The sequence below is a fragment of the Schistocerca nitens genome, chromosome 3 (assembly GCF_023898315.1).
Source record: "Schistocerca nitens isolate TAMUIC-IGC-003100 chromosome 3, iqSchNite1.1, whole genome shotgun sequence".
Lineage (NCBI taxonomy): Eukaryota > Metazoa > Arthropoda > Insecta > Orthoptera > Acrididae > Schistocerca > Schistocerca nitens.
Window position 1 is genome coordinate 935,325,754 of NC_064616.1, and position 27,598 is coordinate 935,353,351.

Here is a 27,598-nt window from a genome sequence, read left to right on the forward strand (position 1 = left end):
ATTTCTTTTTATTGAAATTCTCCTTTTTATATATGTATATCGCCGGTTGTCGTATGACTATTAAAAGATTATAATTAATGTTAGTCTGATGGGAATTTGGTAAGCTAGACTGGATACCTGGTGAAACAGTTGCGCAGTAATGCAAGGTTAACTTCCTCAGATAGCTCACAGGTTTCAACCCACTTTTATGGTCTTGAATATCAGCACCGCTTTCAGAACAAACAAAAGCAACAACATTACAGCGTCCTGGGACCTCTGCTGTTCCTGATCTATAAATGACCTGGGTGACAGTCTGAGCAGTTCTCTTAGGTTGTTCGCAGATGATGCTGTAATTTACCGTCTAGTAAGGTCATCCGAAGACCAGTATCAGTTGCAAAGCGATTTAGAAAAGATTGCTGTATGGTGTGGCAGGTGGCAGTTGACGCTAAATAACGAAAAGTGTGAGGTGATGCACATGAGTTCCAAAAGAAATCCGTTGGAATTCGATTACTCGATAAATAGTACAATTCTCAAGGCTGTCAATTCAACTAAGTACCTGGGTGTTAAAATTACGAACAACTTCAGTTGGAAAGACCACATAGATAATATTGTGGGGAAGGCGAGCCAAAGGTTGCGTTTCATTGGCAGGACACTTAGAAGATGCAACAAGTCCACTAAAGAGACAGCTTACACTACACTCGTTCGTCCTCTGTTAGAATATTGCTTCGCGGTGTGGGATCCTTATGAGGTGGGATTGACGGAGGACATCGAAAGGGTGCAAAAAAGGGCAGCTCGTTTTTTATTATCACGTAATAGGGGAGAGAGTGTGGCAGATATGATACGCGAATTGGGATGGAAGTCATTAAAGCAAAGACTTTTTCGTCGCGGCGAGATCTATTTACGAAGTTTCAGTCACCAACTTTCTCTTCCGAATGCGAAAATATTTTGTTGAGCCCAACCTACATAGGTAGGAATGATCATCAAAATAAAATAAGAGAAATCAGAGCTCGAACAGAAAGGTTTAGGTGTTCGTTTTTCCCACGCGCTGTTCGGGAGTGGAACGGTAGAGAGATAGTATGATTGTGGTTGGATGAACCCTCTGCCAAGCACTTAAATGTGAATTGCAGAGTAGTCATGTAGATCTAGATCTAGATCCACTTGTTTTCTCCGTTATGTCGATGACATGTTCGTGAACTGGCCCCATGGAAGGGACAAACTCCTAGACTTCTTTACATACCTGAACTCCATACATCCGAACATCAAATTCACTGTGGAGACAGAAGCAGAAGGAAGATTACCATTCCTGGAAGTCATGGTCAAAAGAAGAGCGGGAGGCACCCTGGGCCACGGGGTATACAGGAAGAAAACGCACACTGGCCTGTATTTCCATGCAGATAACTGCGGCCACTCTTCACAGAGGAATGGGGTGCTAAAAACACTGGTGCACAGGGCGCGCACCTTCTCTGACACAGAGAGCCTGCCCCACGAGCTGGAACACCTCAAAACTGTAATCCGGAAAAACGGGTACTCGGAATGGCAGACCAGATGCGCTCTCCGCCCCACCTCTACAGTACAGCGTGTGGAGATGGAAGAAGTCACGGAGGAAGAGATAGCCACTGCCTATATACCGTATATTGGCGCACTATCGGGGAAAATAGGACGAATATTGAGGAAACACCCAATAAAACATGAGCATATATACCAGATTCCGTGTCAGTGTGGGAAGACTTATATAGGACAGACAGTGCGCACCATCGAAGATCATTGCCGAGAACATCAGAGGCACACTCCACTTAGGTACCACAACAAGTCGGCGGTCGCAAAGCACTGTTTGTCCGAAAATCACGAAATGGACTACCAACATACCAGGGTCCTGGCACAGAGAGCGTCGTTAGCGAGGCTATCGAAATTCGTACCAGGAACGGACTCATCAACCGAGATTGTGGCTGTTATCTCAGCAAGGCATGGGAACCAGCATTGAGTCTAATTAAAAAGACGCTCAGCAAAGAAAAGGAACGGGTGAGCAGGGCGGACGAGGCAATTACACCGACGCCACCACAGACGCCGACGACAGCCTCTCGACCATCGCCGACGCTCGGCCGCGGGCTCCGACTGCGGCGAGGGGGAGGGGATTTAAAACGGCCGCCCGCTCCGAGGAGCTCAGTTATGACCTGCTGAGGGATTAAGTTTTACTAATCCCTCAACAGAATGTGTCTTTCTCTTTTTCAGGTTAAACCAGACAGGACCTATCGACAAGAGTGGTAATATATATTTCTCTCTCTTACAGGAACCGCAGGAATGACAAATTTTGCCTAGACTGCACCACCACGAGCCAAAGACAGGCTCGTCATTCTAGCGTCAGCGTCAGCGAGGAGCTCAGTTCGTCAGCGCACCTGACGATGGCGACATGTCTGATTGCCGAAATGTTGTGCCCGTTGCACACTATGGACCGGCAGTACACCCGTGGACTGTTTGAGCAAGAAATACGCCAGGAGAAACTGAAGAATCACAACTGATGATGTTCACCGACTGTATCACGCAAATCGAGAAAATCATCTGCGAAGGGAAATTCAGAATAAGCCAAGAGGAATATTGTCATCAGGCATTGTCCTTCCTAATGACAATGCTCTGCCGCACACTGCAGCTGCAAGAAAGATGCTCTTGCAGCTTTTTCGATGGAAAATGTTTGATCACCTGCCATAGAGCCCGCACTTGGTTTCTTCTGATTTTTATTCCTTTGCTCACATGAACCGCTGGCTATGAGTACAGCATATTGACACAGACAACGAGCTGCAGACCAGAATAAAGAATTTGCGGAAAGCACACTTTTATGACAAGGGTATTGGAAAGTTGGTACAATGCTACGACAGATGTCGAAGTCGGAGAGTAGAGAAGTGGCTTGAAGATGTAGCTATATGGTGCAAATAAAACGTTTCTGATATTTTTAATACGGTTTTCATTTCGCGGCCTGTCGGATTTTGAAGAAAAAATAGCCCTCGTATTAGTGTCTGCTCCGAGAACAAATGAGCTTCTTAGAAAAATAAATGAAACCAGTTGTAAGTATACCTTATGTAATATCAGAAGAAGTAGGCAACCAACCCATGTATCTGTAATAGGTGGTCAAGTTGTCAGTTCTGTTATCTTATCCCGGAGAGGTAGAATACACTTTGAAGCATATATGGTAGCGTCAAAGTGTCCAACATCTGGTCTTGGAATAGGAAATGCTAAGAGAACGTCAGAGATCTATGCTTTAACGAAGCGACAGTTTGCGTAAGCTACGCATTACCCACGCATTTTACCATTTTAACAACATAACTTTTTTTTACGATTTAGATACCTTTCTTTGAATTTTCACTCGGTTTCACTTACGAGACTGTTTCGGAGTACTGAAGGACCCACAGAAGCCGGATTTTGATCGCACATTGAGACGGAGCAAGCCAGGAGACGTTTGCGTAAAGTGATTCGGGAGAGTCTAGAGTGGCTGGAGACCTGGATATGGATGCTTCAGCTTTATCAGTGCAGTCTCCAGGAATACTCCCTTTGTTAATAAGGTGACACCTGTTACATATTTCCACAACCAATACATTCTTTATTTAGTTTTTTCCAGACATATACTTGTATTACACTTTTTGTTTATAATACACACAATACATTCACAAACTTTATTATATTTGAAACTGAAAGAAAAGAAATACTTATGAAAAGGTTAAGATTTTTAAGAAGTAAACGAGTAAAATATAATTTTGAGCAGTTGTTGTTTCTTGAGTGATCAAACTTCTGTTTGGCACCACGTAGCATTTTTCTCGAACTGACTGCCGATTTCTTAACTTTGCTTAACGCATACTTTTTCATGTCACACTGCGCGAAACCAAATCTTCAGAGCCAGTATGGTTTTGTTTGTCGCAATTTCACGCTTGGAGACATGAAAGGAGATCCTTTCCGGAAATTTTTATTGCTTTAAAGAAAACTGCTTTCGAATCTGAAAGCAGCCGACAGTTCCTGGTAACGTGCGAAGTTCATTCGAAGATAACCGTACAGCAGCGCACTGTGGACATGGCAACATGATGGCCGACGTACTGAACTCTCTCACTTGTGAATCACGAAACCTGTAAAGGAAAGGAAAAATATTCAACAACTACTATTAACTTCACACGTAATATTTAGATATTTGTGCAGTATTAACTATTAGAGTATACTTTAGATGCATGGAAGCTACAGATAACAATTTTCTGTGGGTCAAGTAGTAGAGATATTTTCATCTTTAGAAAACAGTTGATAGTCCACTTATTACAGTGGCAATCCTTTTCATCATATGTCTCAAGACAAATTTTTCTGGATAAGGAGACAGAACATTCAAAGTGATCAACAATGTTATGGGTGAGGTCCTGCAAGGCTCAGGGCTAGGTCTTGCCCAGTACTTGTCTTTCACAAATGACGTACTGAAGTTAGACTTATAGAAATTGTTATTTTAATTGTTTTCAAGTGTTTTTTTTTCCCGCAGAGGACAATAGTAGCCCAGCGAGCTTACCTAGTTTTGTTAACACCTCTTGTTGGCAGACCAAGGGTCTCAGACAGCGATGTCGTTGACATGTAGGGCTATCAACCTCAAGTGTCAAGTCTTGGGTTACCCACTGGCAGTAACTTACTTCACATCAGAAAGTAATTCGATAGAACTATCTCATTAAAGGGCTTGGACCCTTCAGAATGAAGAGGACAGTCAGTCCTGTTTGTTTTTAAAACATTAGGCTAAAGGCTTAGAACCTATGACAGCTTAATATATCGGTGATTTTTATATTTTCAGAAGTGATACATGTGAAACTGGATTCTTGAAACATAAGTTAAGTTTGGAATTCAAAGTAAAGGAACAGCTAAAAATTGTTCAGGGATGAAAATCAAATATGAAAAGATAAATGGAATGTTGATTTTGAATTAAGAGAAGTATATTGATTGGCAGTTGGAAAGATTCAGTATCGCTGCAAAACTGTAAAAACTCATGTTGGAACTAAATTTGATTTTCTAAGTGAAAAAGAAAATAAAGTAGATGATGTTCCTTATCAAGTTCTAATAGGTAGTTTAATGTATTAATCTACACTTACGAGACCAGATATTTCAATCAGTGTGAGATATTTAAGCCAGTTGAATTAATTCATATTCTAACAAGGATTGAAAATGTGCTAAGAGAATTTTGAGATCTTGAAAGGAGGCTAAGGCTTATTGTCTGAAGTTTACTGAAGTAGATTTAGAATTATGTGGTTTTGTAGATCCAGAGTGGAAAAATTGGTCCCAAGGAAGGAAGTCATATATTGGTTTTATTTTTAAATTCTCTGGCTCTGTAATTTCATGGCAAAGTGCTAAGGAGAAAACTGTTGCTGTCTCTAGCACAGAGGCTGGGTGTATGGCTCTGTCTGAGGCTTATCATGAGACAATTTATTTAAGGAATTTGTTGCACGAATTCAGAGGCTATAACAAGTGTATAACTTTATTTAATGATATCCAGATTACATTAAATTTGTCCGTTGATCCTTCAAATCATAAAGTGTCACAGCATATTGATGTTAGACATAATTATACAAGGGAAGTTGTGTCTAACGCAGTTGTAAAAACATTGTATTTACAAACAAGTGATATGCCAGCAGGCATAATGATAAAGTGATCAAAAAAAGATGAGCATTATGCATTTATGAACTGTATGGGTCAGGATATTTTTAAGAAAATCATTTGAATGTTTTTATGCTAGTTTGTTGAGTTTAATCAGAAGCATTCAGCAGTTGGAAAGATTCAATATGGCTGCAAAACTATCAAAACTGATACTGGAATTAAGAAGATTGATGATGTTTCTTATCGAACTTTAATAGGTAGCTTAATGTATTTGTCTATACTAACAAGACCAGGTATTTCAATAAGTATGAGCTATTTAAGCCAGTTAAATAAATCATATTCTAACAAGGATTGGAAATGTGCTAAGAGAATTTTGAGATATTTGTTATCTGAAGTTTACTGAAGGAGATTTAGAATTACGTGGTTTTGTAGCTGCAGATTGGAAAATTTGGTCCCAAGGAAGGAAGTAATATATCGGTTTTATTTATAATTTGTGTGGCTCCGTAATTTCATGCCAAAGTGCTAAGCAGAAAACTGTTGCTCTTTCTAGCACAGAGGCTGATTGTATGACTCTTTCTGAGGCTTATCGTGAGACAATTTATTTCAAGAATTTATTGCATGAATTCATAGGCTATAACAAGTGTGTAACTTTATTTAATGATGTTCAGAGTACATTAAATTTGTCTGTCAATCCTTCAAATCATAAAATGTCACAGCATACTGATGTTAGTTAGATATAATTATACAAGCGAAGTTGTTTCTAACACAGCTGTAAAAACATTGTATTTACAAACAACTGATATGCAAGTAGACATAATGACAAAGCGATAAAAAAAGAAAAAGACGAACATTATGAATTTATGAACTGTGTGTGTGTGTGTGTGTGTGTGTGTGTGGTCTTCAGTTCAGAGACTGCTTTGATGCAGCTCTCCATGCTGCTCTATCCTGTGCAAGTTTCTTCATCTCCCAGTACCTACTGCAGCCTACATCCTTCTGAATCTGCTTAGCGTATTCATCTCTTGGTCTCCCTCTACGATTTTTACCCTCCACGCTGCCCTCCAATACTAAACTGATGATCCCTTGATGCCTCAGAATATGGCCTACCAACCGATCCCTTCTTCTAGTCAAGTTGTGCCACAAATTTCTCTTCTCTCCAATTCTATTCAAAACCTCCTCATTCGTTATGTGATCTACCCATCTAATCTTCAGCATTCTTCTGTAGCACCACATTTCGAAAGCTTCTATTCTCTTCTTGTCTAAACTATTTATCGTCCACGTTTCACTTCCATACATGGCTACACTCCATACAAATACTTTCAGAAACGACTTTCTGACACTTAAATCTATACTCGATGTTAACAAATTTCTCTTCTTCAGAAACGCTTTCCTTGCCATTGCTAGTCTACATTTTATATCTTCTCTACTTCGACCATCATCAGTTATTTTGCTCCCCAAATAGCAAAACTCCTTTACTACTTTAAGCGTCTCATTTCCTTATTATCTGTATGGAGCAAGATATTTTTAAGATAATCATTTGAATGTTTTTATGTTAGTTTGTTGAGTTTAGTCAAAAGCATCCAGATGAAAGTCTGTGGACTCGTGTGAGCCATGATCTTCGTATGTCTTTACTTTTATGTGCCACTGAATTTGCTTTGCTCATTCTCACTACGTGTCCACTCGACCGCCTGTCTACGTGGCAGTGTGCACCTGCTGCTGCGTCATATCTTGTCTTCGTTGTATAGCATGTCATGTAGCACACAATGCAGTATAAATGTGTGGTCTGATAAAGTGTGCAGTAGTAAGTTTATTAGTGTGCTCAATACACTTAGTTCACTGGCAGTATCCACATCCGATAGCACCCTTCCGCAGAACTTTGTGGAGAATGCTTTGCCTAAATTTCTGGAGGACGTTTCCTTGCAATTGTGCTCTAGTTTGTGGTTTCAGTATGATGATACTCCAGCGCACTTTCATCGTAGAGCCAGGCTATATCTCACAGACAGCTTCAGGCAGGCCTAGTCCCCACCATCAATGCACTCCCTTGACCTCATCCCTCTTGACTTTATCTTCTGGGGTTATGCAGAGTCTCTTATATACTCAGTACGAGTAGGAACAGCACCTGAGGTTATTGAGTGCATCTTTACAGCGTTTGATACTATCAGAGGGAAGAGCGGATATTACAGAGGATCAGACAAAACATTGTTCGTCATTGCACAATATGTAACGGTGCTGATGCTCATCACCTTGAAAACTTGCTCTATAGTAGTATTTTATTGTACTCTACTGTCAAAGTATTACGGTGTTTCATTTAGCCTATCGAATGTGTAGAAAGTGCATGGTGCTTTAGAAGCTTTATTTCACATTTCCGGCTAGGTTCCTTGTTCCAAGATGTTCTGAATTTCATATACTACCATCTCCCATAATTTTAAAACTACGTTCTGTAATACTCTGTATGTACCGTTTTCCCTCCTAAGAGTCGGCAGGCGTATTTCCTCTGCTGTTGCGGCAGATATTTGCAATTTAATTTATCCGACATGTAGTTGGAGTCAGCCCAACCAAATACTGTTCATCACGTCTTTCATGCGACGCCCAGTGTCGACGGAAAGCGTCGGTTTATTTCTCGTTACGAACAAAATTGTTTACGCGCGCATTCGCTAAAGCAGTGCCAAATTAGTCTAGCGCGATATTCGTTTTATCGAAAAGAAGTTTAAGAAGGTCTGAAACATGTGGCTTCCAGATCAGATACCTATCAGTACAAACACTTCGAATTTAGAAATTCTGTTTCATTTATTGATTTACCCTCGTGCAGTGGACTCAGTATAGATCTTTGTGATATTCCTTTAGTGATTATTCTCCATGCTGAAGATGCTGTTTCATTGTGCACACTCCATGAGTTATTTAATGCAACACTCTACATTCTCTTAGTTAGATAGAATGAAGAGCAGCTACAAAAAAGGCCTCTGATACCATAACATCTGAGCTTCTCTAGGAGAATACGAGGACTATTCCGAAAGTAAGGTCCGATCGGTCGCGAAATGGAAGCCACTGTGGGAATTAAAAACGTTTTATTTGCTACAGTTACCTACACCTTCCAGCTACTTTTCTACGTAGTCGCCGCTCCGACTTACACATTTGTTCTAGCGTTGTGCCACCTTTCCAGTACCCACATCATAGAAGGCACCCGCCTTTGCTTTCCGCCAATTCTCTACGCTTGTCTACAGCTCGTTGACTGTACCAAGAAGTTGTCTTCAAAACCAGCGGTTCATGAGAGCAATGATGAAACTCAGGGGCATCCAGTTGCGGGCTGTATTGTGGATGATCAAACATTTCCCATCGAAAACGCTGAGGAGCATCTTCATTGCCCCTGCCGAGTGCGGTCGAGAATTGCCATGAAGAAGGAAGTGCATGACAGTTGTGTTATGTGGGCTGCATGACATCAGGCGTAATCTCTCACTTGGCCTTCATACTTTGCGGAAGACACTGTTTAACTAGGCATATTTATGTGCTCACTGCGCACTCCGAACTGAAAAAAAGCGACTTTACGCGATCGACAGGTATACTAGAGACACTTCCAAATACATCTCTGCAAAGCTTTATCGGATTTTCACTGTGGTTTCCTTTTCGCGCCCGATAGGACCCTACTTTCCGAATAGCCATCGTATTATGAACTGCATATTTGACCGCTTTGGACAAGTCACAGGAAATAACAGTTGGCAACATTCTTTTTCATTTAAATTTTGTAGAGTATGAGCTGTGAGTGGAAAAATAAGCTGATTTGTGCAGAGACCCTTTTGAAATCCAAACTGAGACAGACTAAATAATTTATGAAAGATGTATATTATGAAACTTTCATATTTTTGTAGTTGCTTCGAAATGGAGGTAGTAGTGAAACTGGTTGGTGATTATTAATGTCTTGCTCACTAACTTTCTTGCAAAGGTGGTCTGAAAACAAAAGTCAGCATTTAAGCAATTCTTGTAGAAGACAATTAGAGAACTATCCACGTTTATACGGCTCCCCAGAAACGAACGGAAAATTTAGTAGAGAAACCTACTGAGACACGAGACATAACTTGAATTAGCAAGTGGCGTAACTATGCTGTAAATACAAAGGCGATTACCTGCTGTAAGGACTGCGTGGACCAACTTGTCAGTACACTGGCTCGAGTGTCCCGTTTGCGAAAGGCACACCACGCTTGATTATGTGCGGTGTTGTCCTCGGAACCATGCTGCAAAAGACAAGTAACATTCACGTCAGGCATTTTATTGTGTCGCAGTAAATTTCTATAACTTACAACCAGCTAAGGTGAGCAATAGAGACGGCTCTAGCCTATATCTAGCCATAGCCAGGTTGCGAGCACTACCTTGACGCCACCACATCTAATTTTAAAGTTAGACTAACTACCTAATCCAGCTCTAGTACTGAAAAATATACTGATATATTAATTTTGTTTTAGGATTTATTTGGAAACACTTTTTGTAGAACCTACGTTTATGAACACACAAAAAACACTGAAACAGATGATTCGTCAATTTTAAAAATAACAAAAACGTTCACGGAAAATCTACTTTCCGAACCTGAATACTCACAAAATCCTAGGCAGTGTGAATACTTTCAAATCAACTTACAGCAGGGCCCAATGAAATAAGTGAGTTGCAAGCGTTTAGCAGCTGTTGTTGTTTGTTTAGGGTGGTCAAAATCGTGGTTATCAACGCCCAGTTTAGAAACCTATCACTAATATGAAACGGATCTGTTAATCATGACTGTATATGAAATAAAATTAGTAACAGATAGTTTTGTGTACAAATTAATAGTTAGGCTAGTGTTGCATGCATTCAGCCTTGAACGACCCTCCGGAGCCGATGCCCAGGTGCTGAGCACACTTTGCACCCTCTGGTGGGGCCACCACTGTTGAGAAATTTGCCAGAAAGATGACGCTTTAACGTCTCAGCGATGGCGGGAGGTTATAGACGGAACGGTTGTTCAGTTGGACAAGGATTGAGAAGGAAATCAAGCATGGCCTACCCTGTGGGAGTAAGTTAGGAAAATCACGGGAAATATAAGTGTGGACGGCGACTGGCTGGTAACTTTATTTATGCACAACGCGACGGTGTCAGCTGGACAATTCGTCACTCTTCCCTTCCAAGCTGAATCTTTATCCGTACCCAGTTATTTCAAAACTCGAATCAAAGATTATTCCTCTCCCTAAGAATATCTTGAACCGTTTACCCAGCGAGTTGGTGCAGTGGCTGAGATATTGGACTAAGATGCTCTATTTGCCAGTGGAACAGGAAAGCAAATGGGAAGTAGTGGACAGGGTACCCTCCGCCACGCACCGTACGATGGCTTGCGGAGTATGTATGTAGAACTAGACGTAGATGTAGAAGACAGGAATTGAAATCCCCATCCAGCCATTTAGATTTAGGCTTTCCTTGGTTTCCCTAAATCGCTCAAGGAAAATGTCGTGATGGTTACTTTGGAAAGGACTCTATTCCCTTTCACAACCTTGTACAAGTTTGTGCTACGTCTTCTAAACGTAATTGTCGATGGGACGTTCTTTCCTTCCTTCTTCTTCTTCTTCTTTTTAATATTGGATGTATTAATTTGATCATTACACTCCGTAGATACGTTCCATTACTCAGATGAGCCACACAAAAACGTGTGCTACGTGTGTCAATGTGTACTGGAGATTTAGAAAGCTTTTTATTGTTAGAGATATTACAGATTTCCTTAGGCTGCACATTATTGTTGTTGATAATTCATATAACATGCATGATATATCGGAATACACATTCCATTATGATATGTTTTTGGGAAACCAACCATATCCATATACATTCAATGAAATACGTCCTTGCAGTGATCCTGCGGCCGGGTTCCCGGGTTCGATTCCCGGCGGGTTCAGGGATTTTCTCTGCCTCGTGATGACTGGGTGTTGTGTGATGTCCTTAGGTTAGTTAGGTTTAAGTAGTTCTACGTTCTAGGGGACTGATGACCATAGATGTTAAGTCCCATAGTGCTCAGAGCCATTTGAACCTTGCAGTGATAGCTGATAGCCACCGGTATCCCGCGATACCACTTTTCCATGTAGGTAAAATCACGTTAATTTAGGTGAAAACTTTTTGTTTTGTTTAACAGCAGATACGAAACTGAAACTGGTTGCCTTTTTCACCATTTGGGCGAAGAGGCCATCATGTGAACGCTATGCCTATATTCACATTGAATTTCACTTGATCCACTCTGGTTCCCATTTCTCAATGTGACCTACTCTAGTTCCGGTTGCCCGACTGACGTGCGATCAGCACCACTCAAGTCCTGCCCGTGATTCATCTCTAGGCACCAGCACTAGATATTCTTCATAACGAACACTGGAGTGCTTCCTGGCTCAGACAAATGCACCATCTCAATTGAACTTTTACAATGCCTCTCATACTCTACGCAGTCGGATAGGACAGGCTGTTCAAGACTCATTACAGAAAAAAGGTGGGCGTACTGCGAGAGGGATTCCGATTTGGGAATATTTGACAGGGGTTTCCAGTTCTGGCATTTGCCTTACAGGCAAGCGAAATTTACACAAGAAAATTGTTATGCACCAGGTTGTTCAAATTATTTTAATTTGTTATTGGGGCAACAGTGTACTTGTCATCCAAGTGTGTGTGTGTGTGTGTGTGTGTGTGTGTGTGTGTGTGTGTGTGTGTGTGTGTGTGTGTATGTATGTATGTATGTAGCTATTTAAGTGGATGAAAAAAATCGATGGCTTGTTAGACGAGTCGTGAAGCGCCCTGCCCTCCCAACGCATGATGGTGGAAGTGACATGCAGCTTCGAGGCTGGTGTAGTGTGTGTCAGTTAGAGGTGGGGGTTTATTGGATGAGCATGTTTTTTTCCTTGTTGGTTTTATACACGAAAAGTCAGCAACAAAGTGTGCACTTTTCAGCCACACAGAAATTTTTTTATTACAATAAATATTCCAGATGTAAAAGTATGAAACAGAAATTTCCCTGTAGATGGTGCTAGCCGTCAGTGTAGGGCCCGTGAGACTTTGTCTGTAGCGCCATCTGCTTCCTGCAACAGCTGACGACGAATGTCAATACGCAGTAACCCAAGTTCCATACACCGGTATCCGTTTCAAAGCCGTAAAAATGTCGAGTTTTGTGCCTACGAACTACGATTTGCGGACAGCATTGGTTTTCTCTTATCATTTGAAGAAAACTGCTGCAAAATCGCATTGAATGCTTGTCGAAGCTTTCGGCGAACGCGCTGCAGGGAAAACACAGTCTTCCGAGTGGTTCAAAAAATTCAAAAGTGGGGATTTTGACGTGAGAAACGACTAGTGCGGGAAACCACCGAAAAAGTTCGAAGACAACGAATTGCAGGCCTTATTGGATGACGATGATACTTAAACTCAACAGGAACTCGCGGACCAACTGAATGTGACGCAGAAAGCCGTTTCTCTTCGGTTGAATGCCATGGGAAAGATGCAGAAAGTGTGCAAATGGGTTCTGCATGAACTGAATGAAAGACAGCAAACAAATCGAAAGACCACTTGTGAAATGCTGCTCACCAGATACAAAAGAAAGTCGTTTCTCCATCGAATACTGAGAGGTGATGAAAAATGGATCCTCAGCGTCGTAAATCATGGCTGAATCCAGGCAAACCATCGACATCCACTGCAAGACCAAATCGCTTTGGAAAGAAGACAATGCTCTGTGTTTGGTGGGATCAGAAGGGTGTCATCTATTATGAGCTGTTGAAACCAATAACACTGCTCGCTCCCAACAGCATATTATCGATTTAAATCGAGCATTACGTGAAAAACGACTAGAATATGGAAAAAGGCAACACAAAGCCACATTGCTCCATGGTAACGCCCCATCACACACAGCAAAACAGGTTAGGAAAACGATCGAGGCGTTCAGTTGGGAAATACTAGGGCATGTGGTTTATTCTCCAGACTTGGCTCCGTCCAATTATCATCTATTTGCATTACTGGGACACGCTCTCGCTGAACAACGCTTCAATTCGTATGAAAATGTACGAAAATGGCTCGCTGACTGGTTCGCTTCAAAAGAAGAACTGTTTTTTGGCGTGGCATTCATAGCCTGCGGAGAGATGTGAGAAATCTATAAATAGCAATGGAGATTATTTTGAATAAAATATTGTTTATCAGTTTCAAACAACAGACGTGTAATTATTGCAACAAAATTCGAGTTTCATACTTCTACACTTTGTAAAGTATTTAAAAAGCTATTAATGTTGATGTAGTATTTTGAAAATATACGATTTTGGTTGGATGATGATGATAAAGACTACCATTGTGAACTTCGTAGAGTTGATACATGCACACTGAGGAGACGTACGTCATGGGATAGGGATGGCACGTATACAGACGGCGGTGGTGTCGCGTACACAAGTTACAAAAGGGCAGTGCATTGGCACAACTGTCATTTGTACTCAGGTGATTCACTTGAAAACGTTTCCGACTTGATTACAGCCGCACGATGAGAATTAACAGATTTTGAACGCGGAATGGTGGTTGGAGCTAGACGCATGCGACATTCCATTTCGGAAATCGTTAGGGAATTTAATATTCCGAGATCCACAGTGCCATGAGCGTGCCGAAAATACCAAATTTCAGGCATTACCTCTCACCGTGGACAACGCAGTGGCCGACGACCTTCACTTAACGACCGGGACCAGCGGCGTTTGCATATATTTGTCAGTGCTAACAGACAAGCAACACTGCATCAAATAACGGCAGAAATGAATATGGGACATACAACGAACGTAATAGTTAGGGCAGTCCGGCGAAATATGGCGTTAATGGGCTATGGCAGCAGATAACCGATGGGAGTGCCTTTGCCTCTCCTGGGCTCGCGACCATATCGGTTGGACCATAGACGACTGGAAAACCGTGGCCTGGTCAGATGAGTCCCGATTTCAGTTGGTAAGAGCCGATGGTGGGATTCGAGTGTGGCGCAGACCCCACGAAGCCATGGACCCAAAATGTCAACAAGGTACTGTGCAAGCTGGTGGTGGCTCCATAATTGTATGGGCTGTGTTTACATGGAATGGATTGGGTACTCTGGTCCAACTTAACCGATCACTGACTGGAAATGATTATGTTCAGCTATTTTGAGTGGACTTCATCTTCTCAAACAACGATGTCATGTCACTGGGCCACAATTGTTCTAGCTTGAATTGAAGAACATTCTAGACAATTAGAGCAAATGATTTGGCCATCCAAATCGCCCGACGTGAATTCCATCGAAGATTTATGGGACATAATCGAGAGATCAGTTTGTGCACAAAATCCTGCATTGGCAACACTTCCGCAATTATGAACGGCTATAGAGCTAACATGGTTCAGTATTTCTGCAGGGGACCTCCAACAACTTGTTGAGTCCCTGCCACGTCGGGTTGCTGCACTACGCTGGGCAAAATGAGATCCGGCACGAAAGGGGGTATCCCGTGATTTTTGACACCTCACCGTATATTGCAGTCAGCAGGCGATGCCGACGAGCGAGGACGATGCTCGCGCGTCCGGGGCAGCCGCCTCGGACGCGCCGGAGTCGGCCGCTGGTCGGTCGGTTGGGCCTGGCCCGCCGGATGCTCCAGCGGCCGCTCCACACAGGACGGATCCCAGGTTGACGACCCAGGCTACGGCACCGGTTCATGACAGGATAGAACGACGATCGACAAGCGCTATTCGACCGCAGAAAACTACACACCACACGACGAAAGCGTATTCGGACGTCGGCCATACATCACATCACGACGGACGCAGCAATGAAGACGACCGCCAGGACTACGCCAGAAGACTCGATATATGTCGGGAGGAGGACAAAGAAACGCTGAAGGACATACAACGCCTTATCCGCTATTCACGGGAAACGCAAGAGCAGGATAACGACACCTGTCTGGCATCTCCATCTGTGGACTCAGATGTCGAATCACAGCACTCCCACCAAACGGTCGACGACGCGGAGATGGCAGCGGCCTTTACAGCAGACAACGACAACGACTCCCCACACGCAGAGGGGGACTTTACGCTCGTACACAACAAACGGCGCAGAAGCAACGCATTAGCCAAGGACTTAGCCAACCCGGCTAAGAGACGAACGGAGACCATTCCCACAACGAACCGATTCGCCCCACTGACACCTCAAGCTGCGCCTCCATCAACCACCAACAAGCCGCAGGCACAAACTTCTAATGCCGCAGAAGCCGTGGACAGAGACAAGAATGTGCTTCGCAAAGTGCCCCCAGTCAAAATTTATTACACAAAGGATTACGTTCACCTCAATGAAACGCTCAACGGACTTCTAGAGGGCAACCTTAAAGCTATATACCAAAAGGACCGCATCAAATACCACTTTGAGTCCTTCGAAGACCAAAGGCGTGCAATAAAATTCTTCACGAACCACAGCTTCTCCTATTTTACACATCAAGCACCAGACGACAGGGAACTGAAAGTAGTTGTCAAACGCCTTCCGGCGGAAGTTACCGAAGAACAACTTTACTATGCCCTCAAGGAAAAAGGCTTCAAAGTGCTACAAGTCTACCAATTTAAGGAACGCGACGAGAAGACGAAACAATTGATACCGCAACCTGTGTACCGAGTCACCCTCCCATCCGGAAAAGACAGTGACAAGATATATGATGTCAAATACCTGCTCTACACACGAGTGATAATCGAAACCTATAATAGTAAAGAAGGACCAGTCCAGTGCCGACATTGCCAACGTTTCGAGCATACAGCGAACTACTGCAGCATGCCAGCACGCTGCGTCCGCTGCGGTGGATCCCATAAATCATCGAATTGTACCCATCCTATGACGGCGCCCCCAAAGTGCGCCAATTGTGAACAAGAACATCCAGCGACCTTCTGTGACTGCCCCAAATTTCAAGAACTCCTACGGAAATATACTAGAAGGACACCAAAGAAGTCGACCCCACAACGGCCTATAATTTTTAAGAACTCGGCCATGGCAGCGATTCCGGCCACCCAACAACAAGCGGCACCTCTCCCTGTGGAAACAATCGCCTCTCGACCACAACCGGCACCCAGTGTGACTCTACGACAGACAAGACAACAGCGCTCGTACTCCGAAGCAATACATGCCCATCCGCCGACTCCAACACCAGCGGAGACGTCATCTGCCTGGTAGACCACCTTTACACCAGCGTTAACAGATATTCTTCAACTACTCACCGCCCTCCAGCAGAAGCTGACGTCTATCCTCTCGCTTGTAGAAAGCGTACTGACAGCTTTTCAAACACCCTAAATGGATAGACGGCATCACACGAGGAATCTTAACTTCTGAATTTGGAATGCCAACGGCCTGAAACTGAAGAAAATAGAATTCACGGACTTCTTACATCGCCACAAGATAGACGTAGCATTTGTCTCCGAAACACATCTCCGCGAGTCAACCGACCTCCGCTTGAGGAACATGCACATCTACCGGACGGACAGACGGGACCAACGGGGTGGAGGGACCGCAGTTCTGATCAAAAAATGTATTCGTCACCACCAAGAACGTTTACCCCAACTCCAGACTTTAGAGGCCACGGCAGTAACAATCCACACGACGCTCGGAAACATTACCTGTATTGCGGCTTACCTTAGCCCAAAGAAGTCTCTCCACCCAGAAGATCTTTACTCCGTTACAGAGGGTTACGACAAGATCCTTCTTGGAGGGGATCTTAATAGTAAACATGTTGCCTGGAATTCCCGTAAGACTAACCCAAAAGGACATATGTTGTTTGCACTGGCTGAGAATTTACATGTTTCCGTCCATGGACCACGGGAACCGACGAGGATACCTTACGTCCAGACACAAGACGCTGATGTTCTAGACATCGCCATAATCAAGAACATCAACCCGAATCTCCATCTGCGGACGCTGGACGATCTTTTGTCGGACCACAGACCGGTGTTAGGACTCATAGAGAGGGCTACTTTGCAACTCCCACTGCCGACGACAAGAACTTACGACTGGCAGCAGTTCCAAGTGTACCTCAACAACAATGTGCGACCATCGCAGGTTGTTACTACCAGAGAAGCGATTGATGTGGCAGTCGCAGTACTCACGAAGAAGATTAACAGTGCGAAACAACGAGCACTCACGAGCACCTGCAACCAGAAGTCAATTATGACGAGTTTCCACCACCACCGCAGGAGCTTAAGACAAGGCGCAATCGCTGTCGGAAACGATGGGTCCGTTACCGCCATCCGGACGATAGACGGGAAACTCACAGACTAACCCGAGAACTCCGGCGGAAGGTTCAGGACTGGAAGCAACACACGTGAGAACTCAAAATGGACAACTTTCTATTACGCACCAAAGATGAATGGCGAATAGTTAAAAGTCTCAGACAGCAACAGCCCCCCAAAAGGGCAATTCGAGGACCCCATGGCCTCTTGTACGACTCACTGGCGCAGGCGGAGCTGTATGCGGATACATACCAACAACAGATGACTACGCCCCCCACGGAGGATGGAGATGATGCACTCCACCGTGCAGAGGAGGACACAGCGGCGGAATGGGAAGCTATTCGGGACGCCCCGACTAACACTCTGCCCCGGCTGACAACGCCGGAGGAAATTCGGAGGATTATCAAGTATAGCAAACACACCTCACCTGGAGCAGATAGAATCAGCAATACGGAATTGAAACACCTCCCGAGAAAGCCTGTTGTGCTTCTCACCCGGATAGTGAACAGCTGCCTCAGGACTGGATACTTCCCAGAGGCATGGAAGATTGCCAGAATAGTGCCAATACCAAAACCGGGCAAGGATCTCTCACACCCTGACAGCTACAGACCCATAAGTTTACTGCCGACGCTGGGAAAGGTACTGCAACGTGTCCTACTGAAACGCATGCTGGACATCCTTGTGGCACACATCATCCGACCGGAGCAGTTTGGCTTCCAGGCGAAGCTATCGGCTGAGTTACAACTACTGCGCATCGCGGAATCTATCCAAGACAATTTCAACAAGAAACGACATACTATTGGAGTCTTTCTCGATATAGAGAAGGCTTACGATAAAGTATGGCGACGCAACTTGATCGTCAAGCTCCGACGTACCACTCCCCCACCAGACTGCTATTTAAAACTTCTTGACAATTTTCTTCAGGATCGCAGATTATATGTTCGCATTGATGACAAGAATTCAACAACACGGCCTGTCCTTGAAGGACTTCCACAAGCATCGGTCATATCTCCACTGCTGTTTAATTTATATATTAACGACCTCCCGACGGTGCCACATGTTACTGCCAGTTTCTATGCCGACGACACAGCGCTCCTGACTGCAGGCACCAGAATGGACCACCTCGTCACACGGATGCAGCGCCAACTAGATTTAGTGGACCACTGGACCCACATGAACAAAATAACGGTCAATGCAGAAAAAACCAAAGTTATTGTCTTCACACGTCGGAGACCCATCGTCATTCCCACGCCCGGGTTCCCGGGTTCGATTCCCGGCGGGGTCAGGGATTTTCTCTGCCTCGTGATGACTGGGTGTTGTGTGATGTCCTTAGGTTAGTTAGGTTGAAGTAGTTCTAAGTTCTAGGGGACTGATGACCATAGATGTTAAGTCCCATAGTGCCCAGAGCCATTTGAACCATTAGCCCATCGTCAATGACCGCCTGCGGATATCAGACCAGCCACTCCCCTGGGCAACAACTGTAAAATACCTGGGAGTGCATCTGGACGCCAAACTGTTGTATAGTCATCACATTATGGAGAAGAAGACGTCTGGCCTCAAAATGCTGGGAGCTCTCCTCCCCTTTCTGAAGAGCTCATACCTCAGCCAACTCACGAAATTCCAGTTGTACCATGCCACAGTCGAACCATCTATTTTGTATGGATCGACCTCTTTGGGTACTACGTGTGCCACTAACTACAAGAAGTTACAGGTTGTACAAAGCAGATGCCTACGATGGATCACAGGAGCCCAATGGTGGATCCGAAATCGTGACATTCATCGAGCCTTAAGCGAATCTTACCTCTCAGACAAGGTCAAGGAGAAGGCACGAACCTTATTTCGGAAGTTGGACATGATACGTGACAGTACACCACAACTCACCACAGTAGGTGCGGTAGAACCCTTACGCAACCACAAATATAAAGTACCGAAGGCGATAGTATTTGAGCCTCCGTAAATGATATCCCTACGGAATTCTCCATAATTTAAGGACATATCGTCCTTTAGCACTTCTACACACGTTTTCAAACACACACCAAAAGCAGCGAGTTAAAGGACCCTTCTGTGTGCCCAAACTAAAGCTGAAAGAAGAATAAATAAATAAAGAGAAAATTTTTACCCCTTCCATTCCCTACAGAAGTAAAAATCAACTAAGTTGATCAGACTTCAGCACCACCACAACGGAAAAAAAACCGTATATTGGGTGGGCCGATGTTAGCGTCTGTCCATTCCTGGACTGGCACACTTCTTGTGTCATTCATAATCGATTTACAGTCATTAATATCTGAATTCTATTCCTATCAATTAATAAAATGTTTAACGCTTGAAATAAGTAACGTCAGTGATTGTCACGGTTAAGCCGTCTACTTTTATATTAATTCCTTCTCTTTACTAGAGGCTGTTTTGCGTATGACTTTTTCCGTAATTTATCTGGGTCCATGATGAGTAAGGGTCCTGAGACAGGCCCAGGGCAATGACTTGGTGTCTGGTTGGGTCCTCCTGGGAGTTTCGAGGAGAAAGGGACTGGGCTGAGACGATGAGTCCGTACACGCCGCAACACAAGCATTCTTTGGGTAGGGCATCTGGGCACCGCGTTGTGGAATTCACCCTGTGCAGTTTGGGGTTCATGCCTATATTCACAGAAGTCATATGACATAGCGTGATGAACACCTGCACTCACACACAGAATCGTACGAATAAAACGGAGAATGTACTTTATTCTCCGCATTTCAGAGAACGTTCGCACGAATAAAGTGAGTCAGAGAATATACTTCACCTGAGAATGTTCTCAGCTTAAGTAAAATGGTGGGGGAAGTTGCTCAAGGCGAACAACTTTCTCTGATTTCGTATGAATAAAATTGGAGAAGTTCCTCACAAGCGGGGAACAGTCCCCGTTTTTTGAAGTGAGGTCTGTAGAATACTTCGAGCTGAGTAAGTTCTGTTGAGGTTAAGTTTTCCTAGTTTCTTTTTTAGTAAAAATGGCAGAATTTATATTGCTCCGATGGCAAAAAAAGACCTACGTAGCCCGAAGAAATACTAGAGTGAGAAAGTGCAGAAGTTCATACTGGCTGACATTAAAAACATTATTTGGCTGGCAAACTTCCTTAAAAAAACCGCTAAAGTACTTGACGCATGAACCGTGGTACAAACTCACTGTTTGAGCTTCAATCCTTATCAAAGGATCATTATGCGTCACATTTAACAAAAATTATCTCGTGTTAAAAATCTCCGACAGGGTTTCAGGTTTCGAGAAGGCTAGATGAAAATGTCTTAAGATTTCGTTTGCATAACGTGTTCACCTAACTTCGATAACGAAAAAGTTTCCCATATGCCGAAAATTCGGTAGCATCGCCAGAGAATACATTTTCGTAAACTGTCCTTGATCCTCTTTATAATTTGCTGCCGAACATAAAAGAAAAACCGAAACGCAGTGCAACTCTTCTAGAACACATTGATCCCAATTCCATATTTTTAGATTGAATTGTTTGCCTGTTTGAGCGAGATTAATGGCATCCAAGACTACCCATGGGTTCTGTGCCAGTCGCGGCAGACGACACACACCGAGAACTTCCTCAAGGAGGGGACGTAATGAGAAAGAACTCCCTCGTCAGAGACTATGCTTGGAAATTTTTTCTATACGAATCTGAGAACCTTTTCAAAGTATGTTATTTTGATCTGAGAATCTTATCCTCAGAATATTTTCTTTCTTTTTTTTTCATACGAGCCACAGTCTTAGTTTTTAGAACCAGTGTCCCGTGGCCAAATCACATTTCAAAGGAACTTTGTTTTGCACCGACTGGTAGTCTACCGAGAACGCAGTGCAAGGGGAAATCAGTAGCAAATAGAGATCTCTGCATTCTGTGAGAAGCAAAAGAGCTGGATTGAGTTCAGGAATTCTTTCCTCGTTGTAAATCAAATGGTTCAAATGGCTCTGAGCACTATGGGACTCAACTGCTGTGGTTATCAGTCCCCTAGAACTTAGAACTACTTAAACCTAACTAACCTAAGGACATCACACACATCCATGCCCGAGGCAGGATTCGAACCTGCGACCGTAGCAGTTGCACGGTTCCGGACTGCGCGCCTAGAACCGCCAGACCACCGCGGCCGGCTGTAAATCAATGCCGGCCGGTGTGGCCGTGCGATTCTAGGCGCTTCAGTCTGGAACCGCGTGACCGCTACGGTCGCAGGTTCGAATCCTGCCTCGGACATGGATGTGTGTGATGTCCTTAGGTTAGTTAGGTTTAAGTATTTCTAAGTTCTAGGGGATTGATGACTATAGATGTTAAGTCCCCTAGTGCTCAGAGCCATTTTTTTTTTTTTTTTTTTTTTTTTTTTTTGTAAATCGATGGGCCAACTTTCTGGCTTCGCTTCACGTGGGGTGAACGCCATATTGTCTAAAAAGTTATAAGCGGGCTGTACATTGGTTAATCTTAAAAAATAGCAGAGAAGAGGAAGTCAGGACCCCACTCTCCGAGAAATACGATGTGGAGACTAGGCATTTGTCGAAGTGGAAAACTTAGCTGAGGAATGGGAATGCAGCTCAGAATCGTTTAAGAACTTCGTGCATCGGAGTGAAACGATTGGTTAACGTTATAAAACTTTTGCTACGAGGAGAGAGTGTTGTCTTATTGACAAAAACAGCAATAGCCGGCATTTTACGGAGCCTTTTTCACTGACGCATGAGAATTGGCGTGAGCATGTAGAGAGCAGAAAATCTCTGTGCTGGTAGAGACCACTTTGGCTGGTGACTCAGAACGATACGCTTCAGCTGCGGGCACAGAATGATACGCTTGATCTTGGGACACGGAAGTAAGCGCGGCATCTGCAGACGTAGAGAAGCGCTGTAGTAGCGATCAACAGCTGAGGTGTTGCAGTCCGCAGCAGATGACGCCCCCACAACGTTCCACCCACTGAGTGCAGAATGTGTTGAGAAACTGCAGTTTGGGTGAGTAAGATAAGAGAATTACCGGAAACTGATAGTCGTGTTGTTAGGATCGATTATGTTCTGCAAATCTTATCCTGTCCTCAACGACTGAAGGCTCATTCGTTAATCGGGGATATTATTTGTTTGAGGTAGTTTCCGATTCTTATGGCAGATTCAGACAATCTCTGCGTGTCCCACTGCGGATTTGTCATCCCATAACTCATTGGCAGATTACGGTTTTATCCTATTCACCTAAACTATCCAGTCTTTACCGTGACATTCAAGCATTAGATTAGTGCCGCCCCAAGTCAGTAATTGGCAGTTTTCGTATTTTCTGCATTTGTTGAGATCGAAAAAAATCTTGTAATAACTTCTTATTCATGCATATGTTAGCAGGGAGCTTTACAACAAACAGGAATTAATATGGACCATTGTTTTATTTCACAGTTACATGATCACCCTGTTTGCCACCTCTGCCCTATTAGTTACCCGTTGCACGACATCTTTTATTAAATGTGTATGAGTACATGGGAGTGACCTGATTATCAGCCAGTCCAGTCGATGTGGACCATTTCGATATCCACAGGGGTACTACGTCAAAAGCTCAGCTGCACTCTCACAGGCGGTGTTTTAGACCGAAACGAGACTATTGTCTGGAGCTCGGTGATCAACTTTGGATCGATACTGCGGAGGAATGGAGACATGAGTAGGAAGGTGGAAGTAGAATGTAGATTCGGAGCTAATATAGTGGATGTGAGCTGGAGAAGTGAGTTTGCTGGGGGAGCATATTTGAGGGTTGAAGTTGTAAGTAGGTTGTTTAGGTTTTTATGTTGGTAACGCCACGTAGCGCTCTATATGAAAATCACTGACTGTGCTGTGTGAAGTCTGTGGTTGGTTTGCGTTGTTGGAATATTTGCTATTGTAGTGTTGGGCAGTTGGATGTGAACAGCGCGTAGCGTTGCGCAGTTGGAGGTGAGCCGCCAGCAGTGGTGGATGTGGGGAGAAAGATGGCAGGATTTTGAGAGGGACGACCTGGACGTGTGTCCATCAGAAAGAGTATATATATATATATAGTTAGCAAATGAAAGATTCTGATAGAGAACAAACAATGTATTTACCTTAATAATGTTCAAAAGTCATCATATATATTAAGGTAAATACATTGTTTGTTCTCTATCAAAATCTTTCATTTGCTAACTATGGCTATCTGTAGCTAGTACCTTCAGTAGTTAGAATCTTTTATTCAGCTGGCAGTATTGGAGCACGCTGTATTGCAGTAGTTTGAGTAACGAAGATTTTTGTGAGGTAAGTGATTCATGAAAGGTATAGGTTATTGTTAGTCAGGGCCATTCTTTTGTAGGGACTATTGAAAGTCGGATTGCGTTGCGCTAAAAAAATATTGTGTGTCAGTTTAGTGATGATCAGAATAAGTAAAGAGAGAAATGTCTGAGTACGTTCAGTTTTGCTCAGCTGTTTGAAAATGAAATAACGTAAGAGGTTTATCAGCACAGTAATTCATTAATTTTTCTAAGGGGATGTTTCATAAAGTGAAGTCAAAGTATCTTGCTACGCCTGCAGAGGGGACAAGATGCGGCTGGATGGGGTTCTGCTATGCACAGTAGAATGGGAGTAGGATTAGACAAGGACTTTAGACACGAGAAAAGGAAATGGAGTCTGTCGCGAAAGAATTGAGATGAAATTTTGACAGGCGGCCAGCGTGACTTGTTGAAGGGTATAGGTTGACTCAAAGGTCTGGATATTTTGCAGGTCGATGTTAACAAAATGAATATCTTCGGCATAATGAATGCTTAGTATCCTCGCCAGACTCGAATATCATGACGGAAATTGACGCACCAGCGTTGCCCATTCACGGGTAGCATGGATTCCGTGTCAGTTTGGAAGACTCTCTGACAGCATAAGCTACGAGGAACGTGTGCGCACTTCCTAATCCAGTTGTGTTGATGTTTCCGATGCTTTCCGAATGCCGACGCTATTTTCGCATTTAGCTAATCCCTTGCTCTTTGTTTTTCTCTCGGTTTGCTATTGTGGCTTAGTTTGTGCGCTATTGACGATTTTTCGCTTTCGTGTTTTGGAATACTCTCGGTTTGTCCTTTCGGGTTTGTGCACTATCCTCGCCGTCGACCATTAGATCCTAAAGGACACTAAAAACCGAGACGTGGTAATCCCACATCTGGGAAGTGCGTTACTACAGAATGGTTTGGGTGGAGTGGCGTATCGAGAGGGCAGATGGGGACAGCAACTCAGAATTTTTGGAGGAAACGTTGCCTTACATTAACGGGGGAAGGTAGGGTCGTATAGGTAACAGATATTATATTGGGGTGGGGATTGCAGGTTGGCAAATTGTTCCATGGGGGATCTGACTTTGCCATGGGGACAAGGGGGCAATTTGTAGAATCGTAGGTCAGATGGTCCCTGTAGGTTAAGCATTTCAGACAACTGTGTGGTTTGGTCAGGAAGATTCAGCGTTATGTCTCTGGTAGTAAATCAGTGCCCATTAGTAATTCGGCAATCGATAAAAAGGCTTCTGAGAGTATTTTGACAAATGTGGGACTAGAGCTACAGCAGAAGAGAAGGCTCTTTGAAAGTGGAAATTGGGGTTGATGTCGAGTTCTCACTCAGCCTCCTCTGCTGTTAGCTAAGCATCAACTCTCTTCATTAGAACAACCATGAGGTAGGCGTTCTTCGTTACAGGAGAACTGAGTGGGCACAAAGATTAAGGGTGAATGAAGGTTACAGCAGGAATTTTTTTACAGCAGGAGAGAACAGAAATTCAGTTTCATCAGTTCCACATGCTGTTAGCTTTTGGTACCTTCCTCTGTATCCGATGTCTCTAACGGACCACTGTGGTGACGCTCGATTAGGAGGTAACTAATTCGAATTTTCACCACCAGTATTTGGCCGAAAAGGGGAGGAGAGGTGGTGGCGTAACGCTCCTGTCCACCAGACGTTGGACGAATGTCCCGGTTTAAAGTCCCAACCTCTCTGCAGTGTCTCGTGAAGTGTGACCGTGTCATACTGTTAATGGTAATCCTTCTGACAGATGGGAACGTTAAGGTAGGCAGTCCGCTTGGTGCTATTCAAGAGGAGTAAGCTATGTATGGACGATAGGTTTCAGCCTGTCTCTTTTCTCATCCTCATATAAGACATCAGTGACGCGATGATATACACACACATACCAACTGAAGTCACCTACTCGCTTAACAGATGCACTTAAGACGCACCTCTCCAACACCGTGTGAAAATGAGCCATTGTGCGTTGTGGGAGAAAACGCTCTCCACTTAGGCTGCGAACAACGCCTCAGGATCTCCCAGTTAACAATATCATACGACACTCTTTCTGTCTTTTCATCATCTTTTGGTGATAAGATAGTGTCTGACAGGCTCCCAATAGGCCCCTTTTCTTGATTCCACTAAGTTATGCAGAGGACATTGTAGTAGAAGGACTCACGTGATGCAGTCGATGATGGGGCAGACGGAGAGGCAGAGGGCGCAGCCCGTGCAGTCGTCCGTGACCCGCGCCATGTGCGTCTCAGGGTCGAACTGGATGGCCTGGTAGCCAGAGTCGTTGCACGCCATGTAACACTTCCCACAGTTGATGCACAGGTCCTGAAAAACACATCACATGCCGGTATAAAAAACAACAGCTTTACCACAACTTCAGGGATAATCATCTTTTGATACATCGTTGATTTTTATTTTAGTTATTGAAATACTTTAGGTAGAGAGACGTTACACAATTTTGCTGACCAGTTTAAGTGATTATTTTAGGTGTAATGCAGAATCGCACACTGTCTCTGAATCGTAAAAATCAGAATTAAACAACAGAATCGACTAAGGTCACCTGATACCCATATGCTCTAGAAGAATGCAGCGAGAGCACGTGAAAAAATTTCGGTTATTTAATCATACATCTTTCTGCCAGTGTTTAATTACACTACTGGCCATTAAAATTGCTACACCAAGAAGAAATGAAGATGATAAACAGGTATTCATTGGACAAATATATTATACTAGAAGTGACATGTCATTACATTTTCACGTAATTTGGGTGCATAGATCCTGAGAAATCAGTACCCAGAACAACCACCTCTTGCCGTAATAACGGCCTTGATACGCCTGGGCATTGAGTCAAACAGAGCTTGGATGGCGTGTACAGGCACAGCTGCCCATGAACCTTCAACACGATATCACAGTTCATCAAGAGTAGTGACTGGCGTATTGTGACGAGCCAGTTGCTCGGCCACCATTGACCAGACGTTTTCAGTTGGTGAGAGATCTAGAGAATGTGCTGGCCAGGGAAGCAGTCGAACATTTTCTGTATCCAGAAAGGCCCGTACAGGGCCTGCAACATGCGGTCGTGCATTATCCTGCCGAAATGTAGGGTTTCGCAGGGATCGAATGAAGGGTAGAGCCACGGGTCGTGACACATCTGAAATGTAACGTCCACTGTTTAAAGTGCCGTCAGTGCGAACAGGAGGTGACCGAGACGTGTAACCAATGGCACCCCATACCATCACGCCGGGTGATACGCCAGTACGGCGATCAGGAATACACTCTTCCAATGTGCGTTCACAGCGATGCCGCCAAACACGGATGCGGCCATCATGATGCTGTAAACAGAACCTGGATTCATCCGAAAAAATGACGTTTTGCCATTGGTGCACCCAGGTTCGTCGTTGAGTACACCATCGCAGGCGCTCCTGTCTGTGATGGAGCGTCAAGGGTAACCGCAGCCATGGTCTCCGAGCTGACAGTCCATGCTGCTGAAAACGTCGTCGAACTGTTCGTGCAGATGCTTGTTGTCTTGCAAACGTCCCCATCTGTTGACTCAGGGATCGAGACGCGGCTGCACGATACGTT

At 43.9% G+C, this 27,598-nt stretch overlaps 1 protein-coding gene across 1 annotated transcript in view; it reads right to left on the reverse strand.

The window, feature by feature from the left end:
* Positions 1-3,547: 3,547 nt before the first annotated feature.
* LOC126249008 (dihydropyrimidine dehydrogenase [NADP(+)]) overlaps positions 3,548-27,598 on the reverse strand; it is a 288,548-nt gene continuing 264,497 nt past the window's right edge. The window contains exons 18-20 of the mRNA XM_049950599.1: positions 26,187-26,344; positions 9,693-9,800; positions 3,548-4,085 (exon numbers count right to left, since the gene is read on the reverse strand). Of these exons, the coding sequence (XP_049806556.1) occupies positions 9,722-9,800; positions 26,187-26,344 (237 nt within the window). The 3' untranslated portion in view covers positions 3,548-4,085; positions 9,693-9,721. The remainder of the gene's footprint in view (positions 4,086-9,692; positions 9,801-26,186; positions 26,345-27,598) is intronic.